Genomic DNA, 17262 nt, shown 5'->3' with positions numbered 1-17262 from the left:
ACTCTACTATTTACACACGCAAACACACATATCCAGATCAGAACGGTAGTAAGTGACCTTAAGAAATGAGTTTTCACCTTTGTATAATATTGTTTCCTTTCTGAAAGAAAAGGCTGAGGAGCCACTTAGGGCTTTTCCTGCTGTGCACAACATGTTCAACAGAAATAGCTACCAAAACAAAATCCTCACTTCTCTAAAGGTTAGGACTTATTAGGGCAGAGGTGTATATCAATTTCTCTGGATTACCTGCAATTAAAATTTTGAACCTCTTAATTTAAGCACCTTTGAATTTACATACTCATTGCCCATTAGTAAAACTAGTGAACAAACAACAGTGTGGCTGGCTTAGCAGCACTTCTGGTTCCTTTTCTCCAAACCATGACTGGGAAGGCAAAAAGAAACTTTGACTATGGTTCATTTTGATGGGAAAACCATAAGCACTGGTTGGGACATAATGCTAAGCCAGCAGCTCTGTGGTTTGTTCATAGCTGTCAACTTTTCCCTTTTTAAAAAAAGGGAAATTCCCTTATTCCTAATAGGATTCCTCGCAAGAAAAGGGAAAAGTTGACAGCTATGGGTTTGTTTCCCAGGTCAACTAATGGAAGAGTGAAGCAGGAAAGCTTGAGTTGTGTGCACAGTATGGTTAAACAAGCCACATTTCATGGTTTAGCATTATGTCTAATGCTGCCATTGTGTGGGCTCATGAGGAATACTGATGTATTCCTGCCAAAATATGCTAACTTTGTATGATCTATAATAAGGAATGTATGTACAGTACATCTTTGAACAAATGCCACTGGGTAATATACTGCAAAGTTTCACAACCTGTTTTTGTGCTTTCTGAAAATTGAGAGAAAGGAGGAGTCTGTTGTTTAACAACCAACCCTCTTGTGTTTTCCAATGGCCACCATTTCTCTGTGACTTTCTAAATCAGGGTGGGGAATCTATGGCCCTCCAGATATTGTTGGACTACAGTGCCCATCATCCTGACTACTGACCATGATGGTAAGGGCTGATGGAAGTTGGGAATCCAACAACCTCTGGAAGGCAACAGGTACTCCATCTGTTTTTAAATCAATAGCATGAGGTGTTTCAGCTCAAAGAACTGAACCTCCCATGTGCTAGGAATTGATCATCTGCTGTCCCAAAAGTTTTAATAAAATAAAGGCTTCAGACACAGCGGAATGCAGAGGAACGAGAAGTACTGTAGTGTCTTGTGTTTCAAATTCCCCTAACCGTTCTTTATAATCCCAAATGGAACTACTAAGGAGAGATATGAAAGTTTCACTCTAGGCAATTCAGGTAACAGGAAAGACAGGTTGTATGCACTTCCTGTTTCCTCTGTGCTCTGTAATATACAAGGCTGTTCAAGGACACTAACAGGTCCAACAGATCTGTTTGATACCTTCAAAAAAAATTGAGAAAGCAGGACATTATTATGAAATCTGTGGACATAAAAGGTGCATTTTAAGTCCACCTAAAAGGATAAGCAACAAACAGTTATTCTGACTTCGATTACATGTGACATTTCTCTCTCTCTCTCTCTCTCTCACACACACACACACACACACAACCATGCACACAGTGCACATAAATTCATAGCAGTCCATTCTTAGTAGCAATAGTATAGCCACTAGCTGCAGTTTGACATCTTGAATAGCTTCAGCAACTGCTTGAATCTTTCTTCAACCTGTGGAGAGAAAGCAAAGAGTCTAGAAGTCATTTCCCTAAAAATAAAGTATGCTTTTTTCTCACACATGTGCAGATATGAACCAAGTGATCCCACCAGTTCTGATTACTGAAAAGTGCAACTACAGTCATGGAAATGCTGCCAGCCTTTTCAGCGATTGCTCAGCTCACGTGTATACTTCAGGTAGGAAACCCTTGCAAATATGGAGAAGCACAATTATGCATTGAATGGCCTCAGTAGATGTAGATGTGAACATTACCTCATCTTGAACGGACTAAAGTGGGTTATGTAGGCTTTCATAAAAGAGCATTTCCACAGTTTAAAGGCACCAGAGGTTAGTAAAAATTGAGAAGAGATATAAATCTATTGAGTCCTGTCTTGTGTATGAATATTGCATATCCACATGCAGCATCATTAGTCGGGCTGCCACCTCAGAATAAACAAGTCCCCCCCCCTTCAGACTTTTATGGCATGGTACATACCCAAAGGGTTATATAAGATCAAATAAAATTACATGTAAAGCCTATATGGATGTAATACTACTTTTCATATAAATGTATTTTTAAATTTTACTTCCTTTCTACCATATAATAATAATTATTATTATAATAAAAAATTATTATTTATACCCCACCCATCTGGCTGGGTTTCCCCAGCCACTCTGGGCGGCTTCCAACAGAATATTAAAATACAATAGTCTGTCAAACATTAAAAGCTTCCCTAAACAGGACTGCCTTCAGATATCTTCTTTAGTCTGTAGCACAATATGAATTTTGACACATCTTTTCTGATACATTTTTTTTTCTCCTAAGAAATGTTAATGAATTCAGTAGAGTGTCATGGGGTTATATTTCTGCAGATATGCACTGCTCAACCAGACAGAAACACAATTACACTTGTGTGCGAGGGAGGTTCAAACACAATTGCTTACCAAAATACGTACCTGAGCTGGACTTTTATTTAACCTGACAGCAACAGAAGCAAATGTTTTTCCTGAAGGTCCTTTCTTCTGACATTCTAATAGAATCTCCCGGTCATCATTTCTATAATAAACATACAAGGGTAACTTCAACATCTGAACACTGTTTTGAAATAGGTCTATCCATGTCAACACTTCACACAGCAATGCTGTAACTCAAGATAAGTTTTTAAAACTCAGAGGATATAAAAGTCTGTTAATGAAGACAAACAGAATCCTGAAGGCTAATAGCAATTGCTCAAACCCTCCCCTATAAAGTAGATTATACCCATTGTGTTCACAACATTCTGAAGCTTCTTCGGAACAGTGATGATCACTCTATAATAATAATAATTAATAACAACAACAACAAAATATTACTTGTACCCCGCCCATCTATGTTGTCCCAGCCACTTTGAGCAGCTTCTAACAAAATGTAACAGAATACAGCGAAAACATGGCTAAATGGCTTTGAGGTCAGGTTCTCTCTCTCTCCCTTTCCCTCCCTCACTCCCTCTCTCTCTCTAAAAAAACAAAACCCAGATTGAATGGTTGCCCTTGGGTTTCATTCAGATATGAAAAATATTTGTAAAACAAAGTAAAAGCTTATACTTTCTAATTACTTTGCACCATTGCTCAATGAAGCGAATGGAAATAAAGCAAGGATTTCCATTTGGGACTATATTAGGCTTCCTGATTTACTGCTAAATGCAGACATTTTCCACAAAGGAAGTATACACAATACAGTGCACCCTGTCAAGACAGTGGCCACAATTCAAGCCGCCAGGTGCTCACTTGGGCTTCCAAGTTTCCCCCTATCAATCAATTTACAGTCCCTACCTTCCAGTTCAGAAAACCTAGTTTCAACTGCAACGGAAAATAAGACTATATATTTGCCTTTCCTGATTCAAGGGACAGGTCAGCAAAGCTGAACGTACAACCAAGAAAAAAAGTTTGCTATGGTAATGTTGCCCATGCCACAGAATGCAGAAGTGTATCACTCTATCTCCAACTGTTATACACTTCCAGGCCTCCCTCATTCATCCCATTCATTCGGTTTTTTTGTTTTTGTTTTGTATTCTTACCTTGTCCAAGAAATCACAACTTCCCCTTTTTTCTTAATGATGTTTTTGGCGCACAGACTTGATGGTGTCAGCGAGGATGTTGATGGTAAAGAATCTTTGTCTCCGGCTGATGCAGTCTTATTACTGGATGTGCTTGTGGTCACTGAAGTAATCTCTTTAGACCTTTTGCTGTTATTTTTACAAGCCAATTCACAACTCTCCTTTCTTTGTCTTTTTGCACTGGATGTTTCTTCTGTCTCTTTTTTTCTTTTTTTCCTTTCTTTTGTTTCACATCCCAGGCCACCAGTATTTAGAGTAGTTCCTGTTTCAAAATTCTCATCTGCTGTACACTTGTCAGGCAGATGCTCTGTCAAATTTACAACTGCTTCAACATCATGCTTTGGATGATCATCTGCTACATGGTGGTTCACTGTCTTCTCCTCCTCTTTATCTTTACATAAGCCTCCCATTCTAGCATTTGAAGCATGTTCCACTGTAAGATCCCATGAATCAACTTCATTTTCTATGGCAGTCTCATCAGTCAAGTCTACACATATATCAAAATGGGTCTCAGAAGACAACTTTTCTACAAGGGAAACTGCTGCACAGCTAATTGGAGAATGTTCTAATTCAGCACAAGATGCATCTCTTTTTTGGAAGACTTTCGCAGTGTGTGCCTGAGGTAGTTTCAAAACTTCAGGTGTGTCCTCATGGTGGCTAGTTTTAATTGAGGATTCTAAAGTTCTCCCCATTTCTTTAGGGGGCTCTTGCAAATCAGAGGCTTCTTCTGGGCCAGCTCCACTGTGCAACACCTGATAGGGCCCAAGTAAGTCAGGGCCTTGAGTTTGACTGGCATTAGTATATCGCTCCTGATGCAATTCAGACACTGCAAGATTGCAAGGTCGTTCTTCTCTGGCATTCCTGAACAGGTCCTCTACAGATTCAAGTGTCTCATTTGGGGCATCAGAATGAGGTTCCTGTTGCGGTTCAGAAAGATGAGGAATGTGATCATTCGCAAGGCACAGAGGTGGCTCCTTCTCAAACCCCAGCAAATGAGTAACTTGTCTCTTTCCAACATCGTTCGGCTTACCCTCAAAGTCAATAATCTTTAAATTTTCCTTAGATGTTGCTGTATCTTCCAAAGGAATGCTTTTGAGGTCCAAAGTATCTATTTTTTCTTCCAACACAATTTCCTTGTTTCCTGCCCCACTAGAAGAGGTCAGTGGTTCATTTGCTAGAGTAGACTGTTCAAGGACTGGTGAGGTAGATGGTGCAGCACGCCTTATTTTAACAATGAAGTGGTCATTTGATTTCTCCATTATTACTGCCTGCATTGGAAGGCTTGGGCAATACTGAAATCCAGGAGCTGGAGGTATACTTGCCCATGATGAAGAACAGCTTGATTTGCTGCTTGAATTATCAGATTCCAAAGCCAAATGGATGTCCTGTTCAGAAGCATCCTCCTCTTCGAGATGGGCATCTTCACTGAAGTGTGCGCTCAGAACATCCTCAGGAACTGAGCCATACATGTCAGGTTTCAAGAAGCTAAGATGAGCATCTGACTTCAAAGGGGAAGGAATAGTCAATGACACAGCTAGGTCTTCCAGAAGAATAGAAGAGACAAGTGATTTTGGTTTCTCAGAAATGCACTCCTCACCTTTCTTCAAAGCAGGACTAGTAGGAATTTCAAACATACAGCTTTCATCAAGAATATCTGGATCAATTGGCATCTGCAGTCTAGCTAAAAAAGCTGAATCTCTTTCAGGCGAAACTATAGGCCATTTAATTCCATCTAGTACTCTTGACTCAACTCCAGTCTCTCTTGGAATCTGCTCTTCGGTCTCATATGGAGGCTCATTCACACAGTTCTGGCCATCTGGGGTGTGTTTTTCTGGTGTCCTGAACTCCCATTGATTGTCACCGATAAAGTCACCATTTTTGTCTGAAAGGTCAGAGCCTTGTAACAAACTTTTGAACATTTCACCCATTTGAGCATCATTCACCAGGTTGAATGTCAGGCCAGACATCTGCTGTTCTGTGAGAGGTCCACAGCTAATATCAGATTTGTGAGAGTCTCCAATCATATGCAATCTTTCATTTTCATTTTTTCCATTGTTCAAAGAAGTAACTGAAACGGAGCTTTCTTTGAAAGGTTCAGCTTCAGTCCGAGAATGTTTTGGGTTAACATAGGAACTTCTACATTTTGCAGTCACATTTTTGTGTGTGCTCATTTTGTTTGTGTCATGGTGACCTCGCTTCAATAGCTGGTTGCCTGCTACTGGTTTTGATGGGGCACATTCTTCAGGCTTTTGCATTCTAGCATTTAAGGCTGGTTTCTTTGATTTCTGTCTGTCAATTTTATTTTTATGATTTATAAGGCATTTGGGGATCTCTTTCTTTCTTTTATCAAGCTTACCTTCTTCGCTTTCATTTCCAAAGCTTACCAAGGTACACAGCTTTAGAATAATTCTTTTTATTTTATCAAATAAGTAGTCAAGCTGCTCGTCCACAAGTTTCCACAACTTTTTCTTCATATCGGATTGCTGCTGTTCAAAGAGATGCTCTATTGCACTATTCTCTTTGATCCGATTAAGTTTATATTCTATAACTTCACAGAGGTTCAGCTTTAAAGCCTCACTAGATTTAGACATTTTAGAGAAGTCAATGTATTTTACCAGAGATGTAAAGTTCAAAATAGCTGAATCTATGATCCTATGAAAATGCTGTACTGGAAATTGTATCTTAAACTTCATGTAGCTTTTCCGTACTTGCTTTCTTATAGCTTTCAGCATCTGCATAAACTCATGCACTGTAGAAGGTACAACAATAATTTGAACTATTTTTTCAAGACTGTCAATGCTCACAGTTTTCATTTTCTTTACTTCATTGGAGCGCATTATAGTCCCATCTTTGGGATTTTCTTTATTTTTCCCCCCAGAAGACAATTTTCCTGTATCTTCTCTGGAAGATGTTGTCCTGGCCTTGTGGTTGCAAGTACTCTTGGCCAAATTAGATCTATCTGGAGAAGCTTTTCTTCTTGTTTTTTTACTATTTTCAGAGTTGGTTTCTATTTTAGGCTCATCATTGTCACTTACAATTTCACCTTCTTCTAATTCATCTGAGGACATGCTTAGCTGAGACTCCTCTAAGATTTGATGATCCGAGCAAAGAGGCTTTTGGTTTTCCTTGTTCAGTTCACTGGACTGGTTCCTTCCAGGATAGACAACTGCACTTTCTGGAACAAAATCTAGAAATAATGAAACAATTTGTTAATTAATCAGCCCAAAGTAGCAAGTCTCAAAACAAATTCCAATGACAGTATAATCTAATAGTCAATTTTAGTTTAGAACAAGTGAAAATAATTGTTTAAAAGTGCCAGTAGCTCTAGGCATTGTATTTTAGCAGAGGACAGGCAGCTTTTGGAAGAAGAACTAGATTTAAAAAATAATAATTCAGCATGGAAACAGTTTTTATATATCAAGTTCCATGGCAACTTATCTTGAAATTGCAAGATTAAGCCCAAAGGCACTTTTAATTATTACTGCCTCCAAAACTAGTGGATAAGGAACTGTGCAAAGAGTTCTGCCAGAATGTGAGTTACACTCTGTAGCTTAACATGGCTTGCAATTCTAATTTCCAGGAGTGGGGAAACCCTTTAGATGCTGTTGGATCCCAACTCCCCAGGGATGATGGAAGCTGTAGTCCAGCAACATCAGAGGGTCATGGGTTAGCCACTACTGCCTTAAACAGTTTCCTTCTATGTAATCAGTTTGAATAAATATCTACCTCAGAGCTAGCAGACTGAAAGCTAAATCTCACTCCCCACTGAATTTAAACAGGACTGTCAGTAGCCCAGTATCAGAATATTTGCTTTGAACACAGAAGGTCTGAAATTCAATCCCTGGCATCTCTAGGTAAGGCTGGAAGAGACTCTTGTCTGAAATCTTGTAAAGCCACGGGCACTCAATGTGGACAATACTGAACTAGATGGGCAAAGCGTCAATATAAGGCAGCTTTGTTTCCTAACTTGAGAAAAAATGCCTGTGAATTGCAGCTGTGCAGTATGATCTTGTGTGTTGCTCAGAAGTTGCATTTAGTGTGGTACTTACTCCCATTCAAGCGTGTTTGGGATCACAGTTGTAAATTCCTACACACTAAGAACACTTACTAAAGAGAAAGCTCCACTGAACTCAATGGGGAAGATATGTACAGGATTGCACTGCACAGCTGCAGCACACTTGCCTACAAGTTGTGCAGTAAGTTCTACCGAAAACAAATGAAACTTAATTGCAACTCAGTTATGTTTAACTGGTATACGTGTGAATGCTTAAATAAATTCAAATAAAAATCATGTAACAGGCAGAACATATTAAACATATACCTGTATTATAGCTTTTCACATGTCCTTTGTAGGGGCTTTCCATTTGGGGTACTTTAGCCAAAGGTCGCATTGGACTATTAAGTGGGCTGATTGGTTTTGGAATATTCCTCATATGATTGAGATCAATGCTCAGAATAGAGTTATCATCATCAACAGAAACTCTGCTTGTTTCTCTTGCTTGAGATGTAGGTTTTAACCCTTCATTGTATAATGTTTCCAAGCGGTTTTCATGGTTACGGTCAGGAAAGCTTGGCTTCAAGTGACCACCACTCAGTATTTTGCCTTCTTCCACAGTAGCTTTCTGAGGCACAGGCTTGTTTTCTTTTTCAGGACACTCGAAGACATTTTCATCTGTCCAGTTACTGGACTCCTTCTCGTCTATTGAGTCTGAATCTGTCCCACTGATCTCATCTATTACACTAAAAGAATCAAAATCCACAGAACTTATAGTCTCCACATCATTGAAAGTGTTATCGGGAAGCGTGTCTTGATCCAAGGGGCTTTCTAAACCAGAAGCCACATGCATCTCATCAACTCCACCAGCTTCTTCCATCCCAGTTTTTGCCTCAGGCAGGAGCTTCACATCATCCGGCGCCCACTGCACTGCTATATCTTGTGGGTCTGAGGGTGTGTTCAAAGGCTTTGTGTTTAGAGTTTCTGGCAGCCCCTCATTTCCCACCTTCGTTTTGACCTCAGAAAGAGGCATTACTTGTTCCGATTTGGTTTGAACAGGATTGTCACAGATTGGTAACAGTGGTGTTTGTGTTTGCTTAATGGTATTAGCACCAACAGCCTCAGCTGGTACCAACATGGCTTCCTGACCTGGAATTTCTGTACCACATTTATTGGTAGACCTTGCCACTGCTTTGCATTTGTCTGTTTGCTTCTTAGCAGGAGAAAGGGTTAAGTTTAGTGTCTGCATAAAGCTCAATTTTAAGTCTTTGCTTTTTGACTGCTCCTCTTCCCTTCTACCTTTTATAGGCACCTCCTCCTCCAAGCCTTCAACTACCTTGGCAGTCTCTACTGATTGAAAGAACTTCTTTTTCTCCCTTTTTGCACTATCTTTAATTTTCATGGCTCCTTTTCCTGTTTGGGGGGATGGTTCCTTTGATTCTCTTTTTTCATTTTGAGAAGTCCTGGCCTCACTAGAATTATCTCTCTCATTTTTCCTTTTCTCTTCAGTTCTATGTCTGCCCGATTTTGAACGTGTGTGTTCAGATTCACTTTTACTGCTATCCTGTTTAGGGTGGCTATGTTTCGGCTCTTTGTTTAAAACAGGAGGAGGTGCTAGTGGTGAAGGTTTCCCTCCACAGGGCACAGGACCGCTTGCTTCTTTGTTCCTCCTGCAATCACGATGTTTTCTCTTTCTGTCTTCCACATAGGTTTTGCTTATTTTTGGGGGGCTTCTGGCAATTTTATTCCATTCAGGGGGGCCACTAACCTTGCCAGTTCTTCGTTGGTCTAGATAGCTGTCAGGTTGCCTGTTTTTTTGTCCGTTGTTGCTTTCCTCTTTGTTTCTCAGTTTCAGGTCGTTCTGATTTTTGTTTTGTGACTTTTCACTCCTGTCACTGTTGGAGTGTTCTGGTTTTGAAAGTGATGTGTCTTTAGGGGTTGGTTGTTTCTCCCTAGCAGAAGGGACCTTACCAGTTCTTTTTTCTGTATGTGGGCTGCTTCTGAGCTTCAAGTCCTTTTTATCTTTCCATAGTCCGTTTTTTACTGTTTTGTCTGGATTAACTTCCAGCCTTCCATGAGGATCCAACTTTCCCTCTAGCGTGCTGCCAAGATTTGGGTGTGCTTTTGTTTTGTATTTGTAGTTATTCTCACTGCTATGATGCTCATTATGTTTCATTTCTTTCCCCCCTTTTTCTCTGTCATAAGAGCTGTCAACACTTGCGAGCCTTGCATGAGTACCATCGCTGCAAAGCTGTTCAGGATGAGATTGAGATATGTACAGAGTGTCACCTTTTTCTGGAGGCAATTTCTTGTTTTCTGTATCCCAAGGTGGATAACCGCAAGGTTTGTCCTTAGGCAGGGCTTGGGTAGTTCTAGAATCAGTTCTTGAATTGTTCTCTGGAACTAAATCTCTGCATTTATTTTTCAGTTTTGATCCCTCAAAGTTTCTTGCATTATTAGTTGATGCTGGGAAGTATGTTCTACCATAGGTATTCGGATGAACTTGGAATTCTGTTAACCTGTTTAGAAAGAGATTGTATTGCTATACTACATTTCAAAGGATATTTGAGATTTAAGCAAACTCCAAATTCTACTAAAATAATGCTGTGGTGAGACAAGCCAGAATAAGCCTTTAAATGTGTTAAATAAATATTTAATCTTCCCTTTACTTTTAAAGGAATAAAAGGTCCACACAATGGCATTCATTATGAAGTTGGCTTGTATCAACAAAGCATAGTTTGGATGGGGACCTTCTATTTAGGATTTATACAAACAAATAGAAAGGATAGCACTGTAGGAATTACCATTGGTGCTATAAAGCCTGTTCAAAGCATGTCCTCAACCACACACTTTAGGAATATTCTCACCACACACATTTCACTCTGCTGCTCTTAGCAGGCCAGAATCAAGAAAGGTAGGGGGTAATGTTGCATCTCTGTTTACACTAACAGCAGACCGCTAACTCTTTGGGAGAGCAACACACATTCCTTACTGTTAAAATACTCTTGCTTAAAAGTTCACTCAATAATTGAAGAATTGTGCCCAAAGCAATAATTTAGCAGTCCGTGTCTGACCAACATATAAGCAGGCTTAAGCATCCTTCCCCTCAACAGGCATAGCAACAGAACCTGCACAAACCCTGCTGAAGCAATTACTGCTTGCATTGTTGGCTTTTCTCCCAGTCACTTTGAGAGTCAGGGTCCCATAGGATTTGTCCAAATCAGTTGAGAGCTCTTCTAATGAGCTATCGTTTCCTTTTAAAATGACAGTCCCCATTTAATGTTTTCTCTCCCCCACCCCCACTTCCTAATATAGTAACATACCAGAACCAAAATAGGCAGAAAAAGAGAGCCTTAACTCATAGCCTCTCTGGTTAAACTGGTCCCAGTCACCCAACACATGCTTTACTCAGGGCAGCCCTGTTTCAGGAATGCTGTTCCCAGGGATCCTTGCCTGGTGCCAATGTTGTTGGCATGAGATGAAAATGATATGCTTCAGTTGCAATGATTTGTTTACAAATGTTGATGGCTTAGGGCTTTGTTGAAGCCAGTCTGGTCCTTTCAACTTTTAAAATTAAGATAGAATGAGAACTGAACATCATTTAATTTGCTCGTTGCTTCCTTAAAAAAGTAACAAATCTCAAAGCAACTTCCTACCGATAAGGACATGCTAATGCAGATACCTCGAAACACACTGTTCAAAACAGTACAACATATTAAAAGTGTTCATCCACAGTAAAAAGGTAAAGGTAAAGGATCCCTGACAGTTACGTCCAGTCACGAACAACTCTGGGGTTGTGGCGCTCATCTCGCTTTACTGGCCAAGGGAGCCGGCATTTGTCCGCAGACAGTTTTTCCGGGTCATGTGGCAAGCATGACTAAGCCACTTCTGGCAAACCAGAGCAGCGCACGGAAACGCCGTTTACCTTCCCACTGGAGTGGTACCTATTTATCTACTTGCAGAAATTTTTCAGAAGATGAGTATCTGATATCTAGCAAGTTAACATTTATGCATATGTTAAATTTAACTACAAAAAGATAGACTTAGAAAACATCTACTTTTTAGTTTCAAATGTGTCTTGTTTCTTCTTTTTCTAAATATTTGGACAATAGAGGACATTCCTGCAAAAAGCATACCTTCGCTGGAGATTATTAATTTCTTCATCTTTGCGATTAATTTCCACTCTAGCTGTTTTTAGGAGAGCAGAAATATTCTTTTTAAGAGACTGGTTTTCATTTTGCAGAGCAGAGTTCTAATTTAAAAAGAACACAGAGACATATACATGTTATGAACTTGTATCTGAATATATTGGGGGAGAGAAGGAAAACACCAATAACAATATAGGGGGGGGGGGGAATCTCATTTAAATGAATCACAGTTAACTTTCACAAAAAAACTTTCAAAATGCCCTACCGACTTTGTGCTGTCACCTAATACAAAAAGCACTATTTTCAGTAAGCATCAAAGCAAAATACATTTACGATACTACAGTCCTTACTGAGACAGAGCTGCCCTGCACAGCCTCACTAATTAAAAACATTATTACTGTGGTTGCTGTTTCTTATTTTCTTATTTTATTTAAAACACCAGATACACTCACAACTTCAAAACAGCAAACCAATACAAATTGAAATATGTATATGAAGAGTTTCAAGAATGCTTTCAGTTACTGGATATAAAATGGATAAAATTACCACTTAATGCCGCTTTACCTGTTCCTGTATTTGCTGAAACCTCCTTGTCAACTCTTGAAGTTGTTGCTGACATTTCTCATGTTCAGCCTGCAACTGTTGAAACAGGATTATTCACATTTGTATTAAAGACAGCATTAAATGAGCATAATTTTCTTTGCGAATAATAATAATCCAGCTTTGTTAAGATATGAAAGAAAAGTCATTACATTAAAATAATAGTAAATAAAATTTCCCTCACAAACAGGAAAACCATCCAAACATGCATTTACAAAATGTCTGTGTCATGACTGATCACAGATTTCCTAATGCACATGTCAAAATTTTCAATAAATTGAGACTTCTCAGTAAAGTGGGTGTTTTGGGATTTTAAAATGTTTTGATAGCACAGTGTACTAAAATGTGCTGAACTGGTGAATTTAAAACACACACCTTGCTAACTAACTTGCTAACTAACTACATCACATTTCACCAACATATCATTGATTCAAAATACATACATCATTGTAAGTAGCTTCCTTTGCTGTTCCTTCTTCAATCAGGATCTCATCGAATAGGTTTAAACTACTTATTGATGGGGTCAGTTTTGTAGCAGGTTTGACTGAGAGAGCAGGAAGAGAGAGAGAGTGAGTTTTCCGTGGAATATTTTCCTTTTCCATTGTACCCATTCTTCCATTAGATAAGATCAAAAGAGCTACTATAATGATAAATACTAATACTAATACTAATACTAATAATAATAAATTATTTATAGCGATCCTATTTGGCTGGGTTTCCCCAGCCATTCTGGGTGGCTTCCAACAAAAGATTAAAAATACATTAAAACATCAGTCATTAAAAACTTCCCTAAACAGGGCTTTTTGCTTTCGAACAGCAGGTCCCTATGCCACATCAAACTGCTTTTGAATGTTTCTCTCAGTTTCAAGTGTGTTTCCTATGTGGGATGAATGTGGGATGAACACTAGACATCTAGTCGGGCTTACTCCCATGCAAAAGTTGTGAAAGTTAGTTTCAGTTTCACAACTTCCATCAGGTTTTAAAATTATGTATAGTATTATGATGTTCCAGGATACAGCAACCAGTTCTGCACATTTTATCTCTCCCCTGAAGTCCTTCCAAATAAGCCATGGTTGCAACTTGTCACCTAAAAAATATTACTGAGATCAAAATGCTGTTTGTGGCAGCTGCTAACTCAAATTACATATCAAAGCCATCTCTTAAGAGTCAATACAAATTACTCCTATTCTGAAGTATAAAAGATACTTATTGTTTCTGCAACAAATCCAAAACAAAAAAGCTGCATTATGGCTCTATCCTAACAGTAGGATGAATACAGACAGGACCTTTTATGACAAAATTCTCCATAGTATAATTAAATAACCAAATAACTACGGATTGTATCCAACTCAGCTGAAAGCTTCTGTCAGTGGAACAGGAAGGAAAGCAGTGAATTCTCAGTGGTTCCTCCTTCCTGCTGAAGCCCTACCCCCATGTCCATCATAAATCTGCTCCAGAGAGCTTTACTCAGCTGAGCAATGCAATTGGTTACAAAGCTATGAACATACCAGAAATAACTGGAGAGCTGTCTAATCCATCATAAATATCCACTGAACTCTCATCATCATCTACTCCTTGAGAAGAAACTGCAAATAAAGAGAATGAAATAATAATATGTAAGATCACCCAGTCTACATATGCAGTAATGGTGAAATACACTAGAAAGGATCTTTAGTAGGAAATCACTATGAGGTGAAAGAAATAAGAAGCTCTTCTCCCCTTGCACTAGTGTCCCCCTTCAAATTGTAGCCTCAGCGGTGTGTTTTAGAAAATGATAAAGTACTTAAAAGGGACAAAAATAGCCCATTTTTGTGTAAGAAATAACTTCTTACATTAAAAACATAATACAGCCCTGAGTGCTCCTGAAATTGAGGCTCCAGTACTTTGGCCACCTCATGAGAAGAAATGGAGCAGAGCCGAAAATTGTAGTTAAGAGGGCATCCAATGCTTGTCTGCACAACTCTACTCTCAAAGATCAGATTCTTAGAATACCATATGATGGGTCTCTCAGCAATGCAGGAAGAAAACTGATGATCTCTTCCGATGATCAGCAACAGCTCTTGCCACAACATATGACAGTCAACTGTGCTGTACAAGGAGCTACATATACTGCTCCATATATAACTTTTCTCAAGGGTTTCTGCCTTGTTATGGGGTTTTCCTACATTTTTTAAAGTAAAAATAATCTGATTAAAACCAACAAACAAAAAAACTTACCACCATGCAATAAATTAGAAAACGTCATCCCATCATCATCATCATCTGTTGCCATTATACTCTCTTCCTAGTATTCTCCATCTACATTTGGCAACAAAAAAAAATCTGATTAGCCTAAGTAAAAACATACAGGTTATTAATATAGAAGGCAATTATGTCAGAGAAAGATGGATCTCTTTATTCTGTTTTCACAATGGGACACAAGTGTTCCTGCATACACAGATGGTGGCCAGCATGGGAAGAACATATTCACAGGTGAGATTGCCAGCATTTATTTTTGCAACAAACAGTTCCATAGCACTAAGCAGTGTTGTAACTACAGGGGTGGGGTGGGACTAGTCAGATCTTTTTGCCTCTGATGAAGCCACCAGAGGGGCTCCATTGAGGCGCCCACTTCTGTGTGTGTACACAAATGTGTATGGGGTGTGTGCCAAATTGGGTCTTTGACCTAGGTGAAGTAAAACCTAGTTCGTCCCTGGCGCTAAAGCAAACCATAACTTGACGAGAATGAGCAAACATATGGCTTCACAGAACCAAGATTGTAGACATAGCACTCCTTCCCCTGATCACACTACCTACGCCTAAGCCAGAGCTTTCCAAACTGTGTGTCAGGACAAATTAGAGTGTCGGCTTGCACTGTGTTGAGTGTGTCTTGCAAATGCTCCCAGGGCTGGAAATGGGTTAATTTAACCTCTGATTTGCTAGTAAAACTGAATTACTGTGTCACGAAATGACATGTGTCTAAAATTGTGTCACCAACATGAAAAGTTTTGGAAAGCTCTGGCCTAAACCATGGTTTGGCTTAGGGTTATGTCTGAACCTGGGCTTGTGGTTTGTCCACCAAGTCAGAGGGGAGGCGGAAAGCAAGCGAAGAGCAGTTCTCCAAAGAAGACAGAGTAGAGCGATCACTGTATACAATTCTTCCTATCAAAAAGTACAGGGCCTGCTGCTCAAACAAGTCTTCTACAAAAGCAGTCTTCAATCTTAACCACGATAGGTAGAAGTGCTTTCTCATTACTAAACAGCAAGGCACTCTAGATACAGGTAGGTAGCCGTGTTGGTCTGCCATAGTCGAAACAAAATTAAAAAATTCCTTCCAGTAGCACCTTAGAGACCAACTAAGTTTGTTATTGGTATGAGCTTTTGTGTGCATAAGCTCATACCAGTACCAAACTTAGTTGGTCTCTAAGGTGCTACTGGAAGGAATTTTTTAATTTTGTTTTGAGCAAGGCACTCTGCACATGTTCTATGTGCACTTACGCACAACCCTAGTCTACTTAACTGGGAGCAAGCCCCACTGAATTCAACATTGAATTATTCCTCAGCAGACAAGTTTAGCTGGGGTGGAAAGACAAATTCCATGCAAAGCAGAACTAAGTGGAGATATAAAACATGACCCACCACTGCTCTCCGCTTAACTGGTGCGGTCAAAGCCCAGCACTTCGGAACTTCGACCCATTTGTTTCCCTCTTCGGGTGCTCACCAGGCCTTAAGGCAGCCCCAGCCCCACTTTCACCCCGTGACCTCCAGGTGCTGTTGGACTACAACTCCCATCATGCCCAGTCACCACAAACCAGGATAGCTTGAGTTGTAGTCCAGCAACGTCTGGAGGGCCGTAAAGGCACCCCCCCCACCCTCCAAACCCCCAGCCTTGGAGAAAGTGGGAGACGTGGGAACTGGGAGCGGGAAGCGTTACATGCTGGTGGGGCTGGGGTAGGATGCCATTTGGGGAAAAGACAATATATAGATAGCTCGGGAGATGTGTTCGTGGGAATGCCGCCGCGGGGATCGGCAGGGGTTCCGGGCAGGTGAGGCAGCCACTCTGCCACCCACTTGATCCCCACGAGAGAAAGACAACCCCCACTCCCTTCCCGGGACACTTGTTTCCACAAACCGGAATAACGCGCGCCGTGCCGCCTCCGCTGCTCCTCGCCACTTTCACTCCCTCGGCCGGCGGTCGCCGCTACCTCTTCCCTCCTCCGCCCCCGTCGCTCGCTGACAACACCCCCCGCCCCAAAACACCGCCACCTTCGCCGCCGCCAAACGGGAGAGGTGGTGCCCGGAAGAGCCCGGCCAATCACCGGAGACGCTGAGGCGCGCGCCGTGCCTCGACGTCAGCAGCTCCCTCCTCTGCCACAGAAACGCTTGGCGCCAAAAGGAAGCCACAAGACCCGCCCCTTCGGGATGCAGGCGGGCTGGGTTTCTTTCGCTGGGGCTGCTTCGACGAGCGGCTCCGCTGGGGGCGCCTGCTTTTGCTCTCGAGAGCAACCCGGCGGATTCTGTTTTTATGCAAACTCAAGCCCTGAAGCCACCGTCGGTTTTTGATACTGCAAAGCCGCCAGAAAGCTTTGTGGCTGATAACTTTGCCGGGGCAGAAGTTTGAGTTGGCGCAGCCGCAGAGCCCGTTTTAATCAGAGAGGAGCATTTGTTTGTTTCGCAAAAAGCCTTATTGCCGTAACGTCAGCTGTCAGACGTGCATGAGGACAGAGAAACTCTCCTCTGTCAGCTGTCAATTGAGGGCATACCCCAAA

The 17262-nt window shown here is 40.7% G+C and overlaps 1 protein-coding gene across 1 annotated transcript; it reads right to left on the bottom strand.

Moving 5' to 3' along the window:
• Nucleotides 1–714: 714 nt before the first annotated feature.
• Nucleotides 715–16709, bottom strand: CASP8AP2 (caspase 8 associated protein 2). Its single transcript, XM_033143432.1, has 10 exons — nt 16626–16709; nt 14732–14812; nt 14023–14100; nt 12958–13058; nt 12479–12553; nt 11903–12018; nt 8094–10285; nt 3734–6959; nt 2634–2733; nt 715–1690 (listed from the first exon to the last, which is right to left on the bottom strand). The coding sequence occupies exons 2-10, from the start codon at nt 14784–14786 to the stop codon at nt 1634–1636; spliced, it is 6000 nt and encodes a 1999-aa protein (XP_032999323.1). The 5' UTR covers nt 14787–14812; nt 16626–16709; the 3' UTR covers nt 715–1633.
• Nucleotides 16710–17262: the final 553 nt, after the last annotated feature.

Source organism: Lacerta agilis, chromosome 3 (genome assembly GCF_009819535.1).
Source record: "Lacerta agilis isolate rLacAgi1 chromosome 3, rLacAgi1.pri, whole genome shotgun sequence".
NCBI classification, from domain to species: domain Eukaryota; kingdom Metazoa; phylum Chordata; class Lepidosauria; order Squamata; family Lacertidae; genus Lacerta; species Lacerta agilis.
This window is presented reverse-complemented; position numbering and strand designations above follow the sequence as displayed.